This window comes from Procambarus clarkii, chromosome 82, assembly GCF_040958095.1.
Source record: "Procambarus clarkii isolate CNS0578487 chromosome 82, FALCON_Pclarkii_2.0, whole genome shotgun sequence".
Classification (NCBI taxonomy): Eukaryota; Metazoa; Arthropoda; class Malacostraca; order Decapoda; family Cambaridae; genus Procambarus; species Procambarus clarkii.
Window position 1 is genome coordinate 7109959 of NC_091231.1, and position 18027 is coordinate 7127985.

Sequence of the window (18027 nt, forward strand, 5' to 3'; positions counted from 1 at the left end):
TATATATATATATATATATATATATATATATATATATATATATATATATATATATATATATATATATATATATATATATATATATATATATATATATATAATTGTGTGTGTGTATGTGTGCAGAAATAATATTAATAAAACAATTAACATCGTGTAGTGTACTCTATATATCAAAATGTATTACTTTGAAACCCGTATCAGTCACTACCCGAAACGCTTTGCGTAATAGTGGCTTTAGGCACTGTATGTATGTCCTTTACCTGAATAAACATTTATTTATTTATTATTATTACTAAAAAAAATTGGGCTATACTCTTAGTACAAATTCGCTACTTTTTGACCGTCAGCTCGCTACTCTTAGCAATTTGGATGTGGCATCCGTGCGGGCCAGTGTGGCAACAGTGTTGGTGTTGACGGTGGCGTGGGCGACCGTGAGGCAGATGGTGGACGGCTCTCTCACTTCTCTCAACCGTAGCCGCCAAGATGCCGCCCGTAGAGCTACCTCCTAGTGAGGAGAAGAAGAATGTGGTGGGGTTCATTTATCCCCCGCCGGAGGTCAGAAGTATCCTTTTTTTCGGCCGTCATTTTGCGATGTGTTGTGTTGGATGGCGAGGCGTAGGCGTTTGGTGAGGGTGTGATTCTACACTGCACCAGACGATTTCTCAAAACTAGTTTTCTGTTGTAAAATTGTATATATTGTAAGAGTAGGATGTATTAGCTTAGGTTATGCTGTGTTAGGATGGGTTGCGTAAGGTTAGGCTGGGTAAGGTTAGGGTTGGATAAGGTTAGGATTGGATAAGGTTAGGGTTGGGTATGGTCAGGGATGGGTATAGTGTCTAGGTGTTTTTATGTACATTATTTAATAGGTAATCAAGAACATAATGGGTGAGGGTGTGACCTTAACATACCACATAGGTTACACTTTGTTTCTTTATCATTAATTCCGTACTCCCAGTTATATTTATTATTAAGGTACAATGGGTTTGTCAGATTACATAATATTAGTATTTTTACATTCTCGCAACATACTAGGATTTTTACATTCCTGCAAAGACACCAACTTTTCTCAATATTAATAGCTTTAAAGATCTGTACAGTAATTACAATATTAGGTACATTGTGATGAGAAATGCTTGCTTGTTATCTCTATCCTTAATTATATTAAAATACTGTACAATATCTCCAATACTGTTTTTAATATAGCCAATTTTAATACTGTTGCATATTGTACAATAACTATTTTTATAAGTTTTGTTTATATACTTTGTTTAATGTTTCATACTGGGCATTATTTTTTCCTTAACTCGAGCCAAAGATATTGTTGATAAGACTGCCAATTTTGTGGCACGTAATGGACCAGAGTTTGAAGCTCGGATCAGGCAGCATGAGCAGAACAATCCCAAATTTAATTTCCTGAACCCAGGAGACCCTTACCATGCTTATTATCAGCATAAAGTTAATGACTGTCGAAGTGGGAAACCAGGTGAGTTAATTATTAATTTTGCCTTGATTTAATAATACTTACGTTTTGTAATATCTGAGTATATAAAAGTTTATAATTTTATTACTAATTAAGCTATATATTACTTGCTACAGTATCACTGCTTCCTTGTCTTAATACTTTTAACACCCAAATTTTACCTTAGTGTTTCTTTGGCCATACAAGTTTTCATGGTGTATGGAACTGTAAGAATGCAGTAGTGTATTTAAATTTAAAGACCGAGATCTATTAAATTTACCCACAACCACTATTTAATTATTCTCAATACAATACTCTACAAGATCATAATTTTATTGTAACAAAGTTTTAGAAAAATTTATTTTATACAGTATACAACGTACAGTACATTAATACTTTCTAGATTGTATATATGTCTTATCTAATTCCCTCTGCGATCCAGAGGATCTCATACATGTGAGGATCAGGATACATGGATACAAACAGGATCCAGACCTATAGGTTCTGGATCCTGATTCCAGGATTCAGATTCCTTCAGTCTGCACAGGATGACTTTCTGCACTGGCATAGTAGGGCTCTCTTCAAGCACTCTTGCTGGGTTATAGATTATTGTTGCTGGGGAAGCTCAGACTAACCCAGATCTGATATAGTGCTCCCATTCCTATCACTCCACTTACTGTGGATCCTCAGCACTTACTTTTATTGTGGCTGCAGAAGTTGTGGAAGTTTTATTTTTTATTACTCCTAGAATTGTTGTTCACTATCTAGAGCTTTGCTCCATCATCATCATGAGAATGTGCCCTTTCTTCTTTCCCAGTAGGAGTCAGTAGCTCATATTTTGGAGCTGTTGTCCCCAATCAGTAACCAGAAGATGGATGGTGCTCTGGAAGGGTTTGGTAGATGGTTCCTTCTCTTCCCTGAATGAGGGGGGTTCTAGCCAGAGGTCAGAAGAATTCGCCAGGTTCTCATTTGAGCTTTCTTGGAAGTCAACTTCCAGACTGGATGGCATAGATGATTTCCCATTGTCAGGGATAGGAAGTTTGTGAGGTTTATTGATACCCCTAGGTAAACTACTGACCTTCCCCAAGATGCAACCCACAACAGGTGCCTAACTCCAAGTATAGTTGTATTGCCATGTGAAGAGGAATCAGGTGCAAGGGAATGTGCCCAAATATATCTATAGTGCTGGGGAAATCAAACCCAAGACCTCTCACTTGTGAAAAAAAAAAAAATAAAAAAAAAAAAAATTCTTAATTGGTTCTCATACACAGCATGCCTAACATGAATCATAGTCCTGGCTTTGCTGCTATTTTGTCTTTCCATTCTCAGTACTGTACATAGTAAAGTGCTATAATCTTCTCAGCAATCGTGATCTGACTTATCTATTTGCCTTTCTGCACTCTCCTTTTCTCTCTTGTTGCTATCTCTCTCTAATTTGGTTCTCTGCTTTATTTTTTGTATTATTTTCATTTACCCTCCTTCCCTTTTCTGCTTTCAGTTTTCCTTTCTTTTGGCAAGAAGTTTCCTTTGGATTAATATTATGCTTACATCTATTCACTTGCACCTCATCACCTCTATTGCCCCATAAATGTTTCTTCCCATTTTCTATTGGGTTTCAAGTTAATAAAGGTCTAGGAGGGATTGAAATGTTGTCCCATGAATTTTCATGTGTTTGTTGCATTATTTATTCTAATGTTAGTACTACTGTATTTGGAGGTCTCTGCAATTTAAAGTAGGGCTTGGCACATCTTTGAGTTTCTTAGCAAATTTTCTTAGGTCATTCTGGGATAGATTGAGCTTTTTACAGTGCTTATACAAGTAGCAATATAGTCCAGCAGAGATATCTGAAATGTTTCTTGCTTGCCCAGTGTAGAATGTATCCCTGCACTGACAAGCATGATCTTGTCCAGTTTGACATTAAATGATCTGGTCTTTGGGAGCATCTAAGTCCCTTGCTCAGTAAGTAACTCTTTACATTCACCTAATACCTAATATTTACTAATTTAGATTACCATTATAATTATTGTATAGGCTGTGATAAATTTATATAAAAGGCAGATTGCTATAACAAATATTTTTCCCTTAGGAGAGAAAGAACATCCTCTGTTAGTAGGTGGGCGTGCACCACAGCAGTCAGTGTCACAGGCACAGCAGCAGAAGCAGCAAGAGTTACTCCGATCTGCTGTTTTGGAAGCATCTGCACCTAAGGAACCACCTCCTGACTATGAATTTATTGCTGATCCGCCATCTATCTCTGCATTTGATTTGGATGTGGTAAGGAAGTTTACACAACTTCCCAGTTTTTACTCTGATGTGCATTTTAATTAATTGTTTTAATGGAGCAAACAAAAGTACTAGTATACATGTGACTCCATAATAGTGGAAGAAAATGTAAAAGAAGAGTTTTGATGTTAAGGAAGAATTAGGCATAAATCAGTATTACCCAACTTCATTAGTGCTAATGATTATATTTGTTTAATATTTGACTCTGTTGACTTAAGACATGTGGGTGGGGGTGCTAAACAGGGAGGTGGTAAAGATAGCCAGAAATAGTACAGAAATGAGTAAAATATAGCCAGAGTCTGGAGAGCAGCAGTTTGAAAAATGTCATAGCAGCAAAAACAAAGGATCAGCCAAAGCTGTTCTATGGACATGTACAGAGGAAAACAAGAGTTAGAGATCCTGTAGAGACTAAAAGACAAGAAAACGATGCAAAACCTCAATGATAGGTTCCAGATGAAATACAAAAACCAGTTAGGAGACCAATGTAGAGGATGGCAGTAGGGTAAAAACAAAGCTGGACAACAGGGCAGTTACTGAGTAAGAAGTAAAAATTATACCTGATAGAATTAGACACAAGAAAGACAATTGGATTATACAAGATATCAAGAGTGTTAAAGGTACTTTACATAAAGTATGTGACAGTGGTACTTTGTAGTCTGCTAACTAGGTTCTTCAGCAGATGAAACTAGTGCACTCTAGAAAGTTGAAAAAGTCACTTATCTTATCTTCAAGAAAGGAGATGGGCAGTCACCCTTAAACAACAGTTTCACAAACATACATACTATGCAAAGCAATTAAAATAATCAATTAATGATTGGTGGAGCACCTGGAAAGGATAAAATTTGTAACAAGACACAACATGGAGGGGGATTGTTGTCTGATAAACTTGTTCTAAAACGAGATGTAATTTAATTTAGATTTACTATGAAACAGCAGGAGGGAGTCTTTCCCAGACTGCCAAAATGAATTTGATATGGTTTCTTGGAAAATGCTAGTGTATATGATTGGATACCGGGAAGACACTGAACTGGCTATGTGAGTACCTTACAAACATGAAAGGGGGGGGGGGGTTATAATTAGAGAAAAGATGTTGAATTTGAAAAATTTACAAGTATTTCTTTAGGGCTTGGCCCTAGGTATTATGGAATTCCTATTCATAATCTGAGTAGGTGAGTTTACACTTGTCAGTATTTTCAGATGATACAACACTGATAGAAGTACTGTACAAGCAGGGACAATTGTAGAATGCTTCAGAAATGCTGACAAAGTGTAGGGGTGGGTGGATAAAATGCTGCTAGATTTCAACCCCCCTAGCAAGTATTGTAAGGTAATGACCAAAAGGGAGCCCCACCATTAGAGGTAGGTAACTATAGGTACAGTATTTGATTTGGGAGTAGACATATCAGCAGTGCCACTAGAAGCATAGGTAAATTGGATGTCGTCAACAGCCCATAGGGAACTGGCAAACTTAAGTGTTATTTCAGACTCAAAGACTCATTCAAGACAATCTAAACAACCAATAAGAGCCTACTGTTGGAGTAAGAGGCACTGGTACAGAATCTGGTCCTAATGTACAACAAAATAAAGCTTAAAAGTATAGAAAGTTACAACAAGGCTATTACCAGAATTGAGAGGGGGTTTATCTGTAAGTACAAGTTTAACTCTTAACCCAAGAGGAGAGAAGAAAAACAGGGATATGGTTACTACATACCAAAGACAGCCTCTTTAAATTGAGTAGACATAAAAGAAAATTCTTATTCACTATTCAGGTGATTAACGAGTGGAATACACTGAAAGATGAGGTTGTCGAAGGCACTTCCATCCACAATTTTAAAAACAAATTGAGACAACTGAATATCGAGGAATGGGAAAAAAAAACAAGTGCACCAGGAACAAAAAGCTAGAAGGCAGAGCATATAGAGCTATAGTATGTTGTTCTCCCCTGGAGTCTGCTAGGTAGGAACCATTTCTTCCACTCCTCCACTTTCACCTTACTTCCCCCCCCCCCCCCCCCTACCACTGTCCCATTCCTCAGCAGCCTGTTCATTACACTCCCCAGTATTGTGTATGTTATACCTGCCTTTAGATGCTCATTACAGCACCCTGTAAACTCCCCAGTACTATTACTTTCCCTGTACTTATTCCAGTATTTGATTCATATCTTGCAATTTGCTGTTCAGGTATACTTTCCTTGATTGCTTTCAAGCAATTGAATCATACTTTATTTTATTGTTATTAATTTTTATTATTATTGTCTTTGTTTTATTGCCATTTTCAATGTATTTTATTATTTACAGGTGCGGTTAACGGCCCAGTTTGTAGCACGTAATGGTCGACAGTTCTTGACAACCTTAATGAATCGTGAGCAGCGAAATAACCAGTTTGATTTTCTGCGTCCTCAGCACTCTCTTTTCCAGTACTTTACACGACTGTTGGAGCAGTATACTAAGGTCCTTATCCCACCTAAGGATCTGATGAAACGGCTTACTGAAGAAGCCCAGAGTGCTCAGGCTGTTATAAAGCAGGTAACTTCAGTCCATATTGTTCTCTTGTCGTCAAAACATGACAAATATAAACTCTGACGAATATAGGAGCAGACAAATGTAGAGGTTCCACTGTTCTGTATTTGGATACCTCTTTAAAACATTTGTTTGCATATGAAAAAAATAGTGTAAACCTCGGAATGCAACCAACATTTTAGTTTTGTCAAGAATGTGAGAACAAATAACGGGCTGACAGTTCAAGTTATGTCAGGTAAAAAATTAAAGGTTGTCAATTTTGTTGGTCACTGTTTGTAGTGAGAGAATTGATGTTTATCCGGGTTTCACACGGATTTCATATGTCTTTTTCAAAAGGTTTGTCCAAGTTTCACATCTAAATCAAAAGGTCTATATAGATTTTACATCTAAATCAAAAGGTTTATAGGATCTGACAGCCACAAGGAAACAGGTGGCTATGAAGGGTATCAGTACACCCATTACTAAACCCCAGAATGCTCTCCATCCTCAGAGCATCACAAAGGAGTCAAAGATCCTTGCACTATCTGGAGCCAGAGGCCCTCCATAGGAGATCACCATCTATGGAACGAACACCTGAATCTACCATGAAAGTAACCCTGTCAGGGCAAGGGTAGCACCAATGAGTGCCAATGGTAGGGTAGCCCTAAGCACATGCAGCTTGAGGTGAACAGTTTTCACAGGCCACACAAATAAGGCTTGTAAATACACACAGAACAAATACTAAAGAATGAAACAATACTCAAGCAAATGAGCTCCCACAGGACAGCATCCAGAAGATGGCACACACTTGCCTAGAAAAATCTGGGGCCCGAGGAGCTGGCAACTCATAAGAGTAGTCAGACTTGCCTGACATCAGGCGATAGCCTGAAGGTTGTTGATGGGGAAGAGCTGGCAGCTCCTGTGGCACTGCCACGTGGTGGTGGTCAGCTGTCACTATAGGTGAATGACATAACTATTGGGTAGATCATTTGCAGTCATTTGCTGCATTTGTTTGATTACTTTGTGAACCATATAGTGATCTGTTTTGCTTTGCTTTCTCTCTCTTCTGTTTTGCTTTGCTTTCTCTCTAGTGGTTTGATTCTGTGGTGAGAGTGAACATGAATGCCTTCTTCCTGCTCCTCTGTGAGGGGCCAGCTCTTGGACTCTGGTCCACAGTATGCTTTTCAGGACTCGCAAAGGCTGGTGTGACATAGGTGTAAAGCTGCCTCAAAGTATCTAGCTACAGCGTAACACCGTTCGTCCCCTCTACAAAGAGGTGTTTCAATATATATTCAATGCTGGCTTTATATAAATTTTTCAAAATGGCAGAAAGTCTTGTGTGTTCATCAGAGGTAAAAATATTTAAGTTTGAAAATTTTTGGGATCAGACATTACGTGTGACAATGACAATGACCTTTAATTTTGACTGATCGGAAATACAGTGGAACGTCAAATAACGAATTTAATCCGTTCCGGTACCGAGCTCGTTATGTGAAACGCTTGTCTTTTAAAACGAATTTCCCCAGTTAAAATAATGGAAATCAAATTAATCTGTTCTACCACCGAAAAACATCAATATAATATTCGATGTTTTAAATAATGGAGTAGCCTACCTTACATACACTGAACAAACCTTTATGACATTTGTCTTCAAGTTTGCTCAATTTTTGTTTTTAATTTTTTTATAGCAAAAGTTTGTTCGGTGTTTGTCAGGTAGGCTGCTCCATTATGACAATCTTTTTGTTTCAAAAGTGTTCCATTTGTTTTGTATTTTTCATTTATTTCTCAATAATGGAGCAGCCTATCCAACAAACACTGAACAAATCTATATGACATTTGTCCATTTTTCAATTTTTTTTTTTTTTTTTTTTTTTTTTTTTAAACATGGAGCAGCCTACCTGACAAACACCGAATAAACCTTTTTGACATTTGTTCTTTTTTAAAAAATTTCATTTCTTTTTTCTACAAAAAAAGTCAATGCTTTGCAACATCCCAGCATCATTAGCATCTTTAAAAAAAATAATTTATTTGCATTGTCGGAGGCGTCTGAGAATGTGTGAGCAGTAGCGCGACCCCACCATGTAGTGGGGGTGTTGTTATTCAAACGAGCGCTCACCAAACAAGACGAATTGTCGGCGATCGGTGCACTCGTTACCCAAATTGCTCGCCAATTGAAGCGCTCATTACGAGGTTCTACTGTATTTAAGTTTCAAGCCATTGCTTAAAGTTTATAGGCAATAAGCAAAGCACTGGAGGGAAGACAAACAATTCTGATAGATGATTATGTATGGAATTCTTCATAATTGAAGAAAATCTTTAACATGTTACAGTATGAGTAAATAAGCTTCACAATTTTTTTTAAGTGTAGCCTTTATTACATAGGCCGATCATTCCTTTCACATTTAATGCTAAATTTTGTCCTTCAGGTTAGCCAACGTGTGGATTGGGAGCGTCACCAGGCTGCTGTACGCAAGCGTGAAGAAGAAGATGCTGAAAGAGAGCGCCTGGAGTATGCTGCTATTGACTGGCACGACTTCACTGTTGTAGAAACTATTGATTATCAACCATGGGAAGTTGGTTCATTCCCTCCACCCACAACAGCTGCAGAAGTAGGTCGACGTGTTCTCTTACAGGAGCGAATAGAAGAAGGTGTTGCTCCTGATACTGACATGGTGCTAGGCAGTGATGATGAGGAAGAACCTGAGGAAGAGCAAGGTGCACCTGGTGATAGAGATGATACTCAGGTTCAAGACATGGATGAAGAGAGTAGTGAGGAGGAAGATTCTGATGATGAGCCACCAGTTCCACAACAGCAGCAGCAGCCACCACCACAGCAACCACCACCACCACAGCAGCAACACCCACCACCACTGCAACAACAACAGCAGCAGCAGCAGCAACAACAGCAGCACGAGATTAAACTACCACAGCCTCCCTTGCCTCGAGAACCGCCTCAGCCAGCTCCAGCACCCCCTGTAGGAGGGCAAGTAGTAGTAAAAGATTATAATCCTCGTCAACAGCCCCGCCCTGCCCCAGGTACAACAGGTGCCTCTGATCAGTATCTTGTGTCGCCCATTACTGGAGAGCGTATTGCACCCGATAAAGTAGGTCAGCATTTGCGTATTAATATGTTAGATCCACGTTGGCTTGAAGATCGTGATCGCCAGATCGCTGAACGATCCAATCAGGATACTGTATTTGCAACAGGTGATTCTATTCGTTCATCTTTGAAGCAACTGGCAGAACGCCGTACAGATATTTTTGGTGCAGGAGATGAAGAGACAATTATTGGAAAAAAGATTGGAGAAGAGGAAAAGCGTGAAGAAAAAGTTACATGGGATGGGCATACTGGTTCTATGGAGGCAGCAACACGTGCTGCACGGGCCAACATTTCTATAAATGAACAGATTCATCAGATTCATAAAGTCAAAGGTCTACTGCCAGATCAAGAAAAAGAGAAGATTGGTCCCCAGCCTAAATTACCAACATCTTCAGCCCCTCCTACGAGTGTAAGCCAGTCTCGCCCAGCTCCACCACCACCAAAGCCTCAGCAGCCCCCTGCAAAGCCACAGCCACCACCACCACCCCCTCCTCCCAAATCTATACCACAACCGGCACCAGCCCCACCTCCACCGAAGCCTACAGTAGTTAATCCATCTCAGTCTATGATGACTGTCAATATTGGTGGGCCGCTGCCGCCTCCAATGGCTCCCATGGTTCCCCCTGGAGGGGGAGTGATGGTAGTTCCCCGTCCACCAGTCATGATGGCTCCCCGGCCAGGTGGTTTTATGCCTGGTCCTCCTGCACCTCCTGTAGCTGGCTTTATGACATCACAGCCACAACCAGCACCACCCACTGGTCCCCAGCCTACTGTTCCTGGTCCTCCCCCAATGGGAGGTATGGGAGGTGGACCTGATAAAGATGATGATGAAGGTCCTGCAGCCAAAAGATCACGTACAGAAGAGACTCTAGTGCCTGAAATTGAATGGTCCCGTCGTTTTAATGGTCCTGTCAAGTTCCAGGTTTCAGTGCCAGTTGTAGCAGACAAACCAGAATGGCGATTAGCTGGTCAGGCCCTCACACTAACTCTTCCCTTGACCGATCCAGTCTCTGTAGTAAAAGCCAAAGTTCATGATGAGACAGGCTTGCCTCCTGGTAAACAGAAGTTGGCTCGAGATGGTCTTTTCTTTAAAGATTCTCAGTCACTTGCATATTACAATGTTGGTCATGGTACTGTAATACAATTACAACTCAAGGAACGTGGTGGCCGTAAGAAGTAAACGACTATCCTATCTAGTGGTTGCCTTTTGTTTTTATTTGACATGGATTGGTTAAAAAACATGCAAATATTAAACCATTTTTTTTTTTTTTTAAATTTTGCCAAAGGAACCTCTTTATTTTGTGTTACAGCTTTCTGCTCTTTCAGTACACTCCCAGCATCATGAAACTGGATTCTGTGCAAGAAAATTTTTGGTTGCTTGCCGAGACATTCGTGCACCACTTTAAACCTCGTAATCAGGTGAGGTACAACTGTTGACATTAAGATACCGATATGTATTTTACAGTAGTACTGCACCTCCCCTCGGTAGTATCCTGATTTGCTCTAACTTAATACTATGTGAACACATCACAATGTGTGATATATCAATGAGGAAATTATTTGGAGCAATGCAGGGATTTGAACGAGCATTCTAGTGATTCCCAGATGCTTTCCTTAAGCCACTTGTCCACAATAGGTCCAGCCACTTTGACTGGACGGAAGAGCGATGGTCTCGCTTGATGCAGGTCGGAGTTCAAACCCCGACCGTCCAAGTGGTTGGGCACCATTCCCTACCCCCCATCCCATCTCAAATCCTTATCCTGATCCCTTCCCACTGCAATAAAGTCGTAATGGCTTGGCACTTTCCCCTGATAATTACATTAATTGTCCACAATAGGACAAAAGGTATTCAACCTGGAACTCTACTGAATTCACTAGAACAGTCTGGATGCCCCAGCTTGAGCCACAGCCAGGTTTTTCTGAGAGTCACTAGAATGCTGGTTCAAGTCCCCACATTGCTCTAAATGATTTTTCTCATAGATATATCACACTATTGTGGTTTGTGTGTTCTGAAAGAGGGACATATGGAGAACACCATTACCCACAAGCCAACGTGTAGGTAGGCTATTCGTAAATCCTGGTTGTGGTATAAAAGGGTACAGTTGGGGCCCTCCAGACTCTCCCAGTGTACTCGGTAGTTCCAGGTTGAATAGCTTTTGTCCCATTGTGGCAGAGTGGATTAAGGCAAGTGTCTGAGTCTCACTAGAACGCTGGTTCAAATCCCCCCCATTGCTCCTAATGATTTTTTCTTAAATGCCGTATATGATCATTTTAGACATTTAAAGAGGTATTAAAGAAACGTTTCTTCTGCTTACGAAGTTTGAAGTGCAGTGCATAGGTGGTAGAGCAAGTAGCCAAAGAAATGCTTTGAGGGTGAAATGTAGTCAATAATTTTGCCATGGAAGAAATGAATTGAAAAGGGGAGAGACTTAAAAGTGTGGATTTCATAAGGAGAATGTCCCGTATTCGCTGTTTATAACGTAAGAAAGACTTGCATTTTTAGCCATTTTTTAATTTTATTTATTTATTAAATATTTACTGCTGCCCATTGTGGCAGCATTAGGTCAGGCATTACCCTCTGACACAAAATTTAGAACAGTTGCAAGCTGTTTTAATTTTATCATGGAAACTTAAAACATAATCAGAATACACTTTTGTAATTAAAGAAAAGTACAGTAATTAGAGTATATATAAGTTATTATATCTACAGAAGTAATATTGTTGAGTGTGGCACCACCTTTTTGGCAGAAAAATTCAAATCTTAAAGCATTGTGTAAATGCCAAAATATTTAGTTTTCAATAAATTTTGGTGATTTGTTCATACAATGTGTAGTGTATAAGATTACAAAACTTGGGTTTCATAGTTTAAATTTATATTTTTTTCAATATTTTCTTTGTGAAATTTAATAAGAAGCCAGAGTTTCTAAACATAAAATATTATGTAGAACCTATTATAAAAACATTCAGTATGATTGTGTGGAATCATACACAGTTATCATGCTTAATTATCATACACAATTAATTATCATAATTAGTGGAAGCCATTGCCCATTATCTTAAGTTAATCTTAAATTTTTTTGGGAATGTTTACCGTTTGTCATTTGAACTGTGTTCGTGCGGTCTTGTCTAAAATTACATTGAAGTATATTAAGATAGCCATATAGCCAATGCAGTGACTTTAAATAGTGAAACATGATTCATGTTAGATAGTCTAAACAAGATTTTCCTCTGTAGATTCACAATATAAAAAAAAGGTGATAGTTATGGTATAAGAAATTACTTCTTAGTGTAATTGGGAAATGTTCAAATTTGATGTACTGTATATACAAATTTTTTCTTCAGGAACCTTATAATAACATGAAAATGTTTAATAAATAATACAATAAAGATTAAGAATATATGATTGCCATGATTATTATTGATTTCCTGTACTATTAATATTATATACTCCCCCTCAAGATGGAATCTTGAGAGGCCTTGCCTTTGGCCTTGTCGTTGTGAGAGGGCTTACATTTGACTCCCTGGGGTTAGTGGGGATTTGCCTTGGACCTCCTCTCTTGGTATTGTATATGCAAAATGAGACATATGTATATGTGGTATTTGGGTTGTCAGACCAGGTGCTAAAGGGAAGGGGGAAGGGTTTCCATCGTATATATGTAGGCCTCCTTGAACTGATCTTTGCTTGGCTCTCAGAGGACATGGGAGATGTTTAGCAGGGGGGGGGGGGGCCACTTGTGGGGGGTGTTAGCCTCAGTGGCTGCTGTGCTCTGCGCTGTCCATTCTGCAGGAGGCAGTGACCACCTCCTTGCTGACTGACTTCCAGGTCGTCTGGCTGGTTTGCCAAATACAGTATTCACATTTACACTGATGCATAACCACTGTGTGAGAGAGGATTTATTTCATATTGTGAGGAGAGAGACAGTTGTAAGAATATTAAGGGAACATAATCTACCCTCACAGCTATTTGGCGGCTGAAGGAGAGCCTCCCAAATTGGCGTCCTTGTTTGTGAAGTCCCTTTGTGACAGCTATGCACGGGACTTCAGGTACCACGAAAGCAGTAACTACAGGTGACCGGGCCATGTCCAATGCAGCTGTGTGTGAGTGAAGTTCTCAATCTGTGGTGAGAAGAGGCTTCAGTATGGGCTCCCAGCTTCATCTCACTCCTCACAATGGGTGAGACTTGGTGAGTGACCCCTCTGTACCTGCCAGTAAATGTACCCTGACACTGCCGGCAAGTGTACCCTGACACTGCCGGCAAGTGTACCCTGACACTGCCGGCAAGTGTACCCTGACACTGCCGGCAAGTGTACCCTGACACTGCCGTCAAGTGTACCCTGACACTGCCGGCAAGTGTACCCTGACACTGCCGGCAAGTGTACCCTGACACTGCCGGCAAGTGTACCCTGACACTGCCGGCAAGTGTACCCTGACACTGCCGGCAAGTGTACCCTGACACTGCCGGCAAGTGTACCCTGACACTGCCCCACACGTGTCGCCCATCCTTAGACAATGCTCGACTATTCTGTGGCCGACCCCAGAGATGTATTTCATAATTTTAATGTTCTCGGCATTTAATATAGGAATTTTCTCAACTATAAATATATTACCATATATTAGCATATTGGGGCTATTTAAGTGTAGATTAGGTTTGGTGCTTAAGTCTTGGGAGTTATTTGTATTTGTTGAACCTGAGTGAAGCATTTACAGAGTTATGATTCAAACAGAAGTTGTCAGCAAAGATCTTTTCAAGAGATGAAAGCTGAATTAATGACCATTTGCCCTTTGTTGATGAGGACGGGCTGCACACGAGAAGTTGACTGCCAGCAACGTTAAGGTCAGAACCTTTGCCAAGAGTTCCGGTGTGATATGCTAATGAATGACCTTCAGTCATGACGCATCATTATTTTTTTGGCCAATATGTCATTATCTAATGTTGCTGATTTTTGTAATGATATTTTTATGTGATAAAGTTACTAGGAATATTGTCTGATGGAAGCCATAAAGAACAATTGCTCCAGGAAATGTGATATATGTAATTTGTATTTCATACTTGATCCTAAACAGAGAATGGCTACCATTGGCCAAAGACATAATATCCAGACTTCAAAGAAAGTGCATACGTTCTGTAGAATTGATTAGTGTATGTATTAGTATAGTTATTGTAGGTGTTTCTGCATGCCTGCCACTCATGGTTGAACATGGGTGGGCATGGGTTGAGGTACCTGCAACATCCAGTTGAATTACAAGCCAAGTTTACGATGTCAGGATAACTCGAGGGTGCACTGAGGGGTGGGCAACATAAGTAGTGCAGGGACTGTAGAAAGCAGGAAGATGCATGATTCGTTTTAATCATTTGCTTGCACCCAGAGCTGAGGAACTCGCTCACAATGAGAGGCTGAGTGCACTCCAGCTACTCACCACTTTGCAGAATATGTCAGTCCTCTGGTAGGACGAGGGCACGCAGATGGAAGTTTGATAGACAGGTAAGTTGTAGAGACGTCAGGAAAACCTTGTTCTGTGCAAGAGTCACAGGTAAACGGAATGGGCTACAGATTAACACTACCATCTCAACTCCCCATTCAATATCACACAAGAACATCTTAGTCATCTTTAAAGAAATATTACACCTATAAATTTGCAAAACATTACTTATGTCCCTCTTGAAATCAAGAATAATGGCTTCTCATTATATAATTCACAATAAAATTCCGTTATAAGTTGTATTTTCCACATGCACTCTAGAAGGCACACATTAGGCAAACACACACAAAATTATAACACACACACACTTGCTTAAAACGATTAAGCAAACACATTACAAAAACCCTTCACATCAACAGTCATCACACAAAACGTTGTGTCGAACGTTGCAAAAGACTCTCTTCACGTCAGTGTCACTAAAACAGCTTGTACCGTATTTTATCGTAGAATTTTAAAACCTATTTAAAATTCAGAATTTTTTTTACCAATTTTATCATAGTTATTATATACCACTACCATAAATACATTTATAGTAAAAAGTAGACGAATAAAACAAAGAAATAATTAATGTATCCACTGTATACTGTATATTTATATGTTAAATTATAACCTGTATTTAATGGAATATATAAGTTTGTAATACAATGCTGGTAATTCTGTTAATTTATTACAAGCCCTTTCCCATCTCTGCTCTTCCTGCTCACATACATCCTTTTCCCACATGCATACCCTTATCTTGAGGATATCTTGATTATTTCGGGGGCTTATTGTCTCCACGACCCGGTCCTTGACCAGGTCTCCTTTTTGTTACACATCCCCAGGAAGCAAGCAGCCCATAGCAGGTGTCTAACTCCCAGGTACCTATTTACTGCTAGGTGAACCAGGGAATCAGGGTGAAAGAAACTGCCCATTTGTTTCCGCCTCCGCCAGGGATCGAACCCAGAACCTTAGACTACAAATCTCGAGTGCTGTCCACTCAGCCATCAGGTCCTCTTCATCCGTCTCCTCTCCCTTCCCACACACATTACCCCGTCCATAATGCAAATCCGTTATCTGAACATAAGTTTTTGACAGTAAATTTCGGAATTCGCTATTAATCTAATGCAAAAGTCTATAGGCTCTGGGCCAAACATTTCACATCCACAAACTTCATGGAGAGGCAATGCGCTGTCCCCTCGTTTATGTGTGACTGGGTTGACTCTGACCCCCTTGTCACAATTCTATTAAATTGCCTTTAATCCTGTACAGTTTAAAGAGGCTAGCCTTAAACATCTGGGCTTCGTCTTTGGACAAACAGGTAAGCAGACAGACACATTTGATTTTGTTGATACAGATATCATAAACTTTCCTACAAGAAATAACTTTCATTTTGCATTTCAAAGAAAAATAAAATCATTGCTGCATGTTAATTCTTAGTTTGTTTACCAGTGTGTATTTGAACCTGTACTCACTTATCAGATCATAAGTGTTTACTTTATACTGCAGTTTAGTTGAACCTGTCCTCACACTTATTTTATCACCAATATCAATATGTGCTTTATAGTACAGTATCAGTATTCAATTGAACCTATTATCGGACTTGTTTGTTCACCAATGCTAAAGTGAACAAGTCCTCACACTTGCTTGATCATCAGTGTCAACTTTATAGTTCAGTTGAACCTGCTCTCACGCTTGTTTTATTATCAGTGCTTACTTTATACTACAGTTCAGTTGTAGATGATGTTATGCTTGTTTTGATCACCAGTGTTCACTTTATACTACAGTGTTCGGTTGAACCTGTCCTCACACTTTGATCAACAGTGTTCACTTGAACCCGTCTTCGCACTTAATCCATAGAATTTTGATGCTATGGATGCTCCTAGTGAGGAAAACCTTCAAATATATCACTTGTTAAAGTTGGTATTTGTGTATAAAAATGATTTAACATCACTGTATGATCTGAACCTGGAACCAAGTTCTATTCTGAGTTGTGGTAGTTATACCCCTTCTCAGTCGTTCTGAGGGGCTCCCACCTGGTGTTTCATATGATCAGTCATTTGACATATTAAATGACCAATGTGCGTGTGTGTATGACTAATCAATTGATGCAATGTATGACCAATCAACTGATGAAATGTATGACCAATCAACTGACGCAGTGTATGACCAATCAACAGATAGTGTATGATTAGTCAACTGACCTTCATGCATCTGTGAGTTGCTTCTCATTAGCTGTATTAACGACACGTAATTGACACTCACTGACATTCAGATTATGGTGCTAACTCTGGCACAAATAACAACAGTGTGGTAATGTCAGAGGTATGTGAGGGGAGAGGCGGGGCATTACTCCAGTGTCTGGTAGTAGTGATCCCTGCTCTCTCCTCTCAGTCATTTTCATCCCCTCACACAATGGACAGGCGTTCAACCACTCCCTGCCTCAAACTGGTTGCCGAAGATGTGAGAGATTTATGTGTATATTTAGGAAGTTCCAGCAATTTTGGATATTTTGAAAATTTTCTTTAAAAATTAGTTCACCCCAAATTAAAAAAATCCAAATCATGTCAGTTATAATGAAAAAATTGTCAGTCCATAAAAGATACACATAAGAGAGTTCGGTATGTTAGGCCCCAGAGAATATGTTTAAAGTTGTGTGGCTGAAGACAGACAACCCAACTCACTTATAAAAGTGATGATGATGTATCTTTTATTCTTATGTTAGCTCAGTGTTCATGGTTTACTTCTCCCCTCAGTTACCCTTACCATGTTGTTGTTGTTTTAGATTTAGCTACTCAGAACGAAGTGTCCATGTAGCATGGGCTATGGTGAGCCCGTCCCAACCCTTACCACCTGTCCTCTCACTAATATATCGCTGCCTGTCTCCTCACCTTCCTCCTGACCTTGCCCCTAACTGCCTGTCCCCTCACTGCCTTTTCCTAGGACAAAAACTACCCAGCAGCTGAGGAGAGATGATGTTACCATGCTTTCTTGCTGAACGAGTAACTCAATTCCAAAGATTGTTGGTGTTAGGAAGCTTCTGTTGCTGAAGGTGTAGACAAGGCATCAAAGTGATCCACCCTTTGCTTCCCTAGAGCTAGTGTAACCCACAGGATGGAGAACAATATGAAAGAGGCAATTGGGGACTCTGAATCTGTGGAATGGAATCTCATTTGCATAGAAAGTCAACTATGTGGACTCATTTACCAATGGAACCCTTACTACTATG

At 39.7% G+C, this 18027-nt stretch overlaps 2 protein-coding genes across 3 annotated transcripts in view; both read left to right on the forward strand.

Annotated features, from left to right (window-relative positions):
• Positions 1-362: 362 nt before the first annotated feature.
• Positions 363-12740, forward strand: Sf3a1 (splicing factor 3a subunit 1). Its single transcript, XM_045751987.2, has 5 exons — positions 363-562; positions 1316-1483; positions 3546-3733; positions 6040-6267; positions 8667-12740. The coding sequence occupies exons 1-5, from the start codon at positions 484-486 to the stop codon at positions 10518-10520; spliced, it is 2517 nt and encodes an 838-aa protein (XP_045607943.2). The 5' UTR covers positions 363-483; the 3' UTR covers positions 10521-12740.
• A 4354-nt stretch (positions 12741-17094) lies between these two features.
• The window catches only part of LOC123764345 (glutamate receptor ionotropic, kainate 4), a 13097-nt gene continuing 12164 nt past the window's right edge, over positions 17095-18027 (forward strand). Inside the window, exon 1 of one of the 2 annotated variants that reach the window (XM_069316044.1) lies at positions 17095-17261. In XM_069316044.1, the coding sequence (XP_069172145.1) occupies positions 17115-17261 (147 nt within the window). In that variant the 5' untranslated portion in view covers positions 17095-17114. The remainder of the gene's footprint in view (positions 17262-18027) is intronic. The other variant, XM_069316045.1, reaches the window with a different exon arrangement.

What these genes read in the sequence shown, in the direction of transcription:
- Sf3a1 (XM_045751987.2), top strand. Translation starts at nt 484, where the DNA reads ATGCCGCCCGTAGAGCTACCTCCTAGTGAGGAGAAGAAGAATGTGGTG. An exon ending in TCCCCCGCCGGAGGTCAGAA is followed by an intron (nt 563 to 1,315) that starts GTATCCTTTTTT and finishes CTCGAGCCAAAG; the next exon opens with ATATTGTTGATAAGACTGCC. An exon ending in CTCAGGCTGTTATAAAGCAG is followed by an intron (nt 6,268 to 8,666) that starts GTAACTTCAGTC and finishes TTTGTCCTTCAG; the next exon opens with GTTAGCCAACGTGTGGATTG.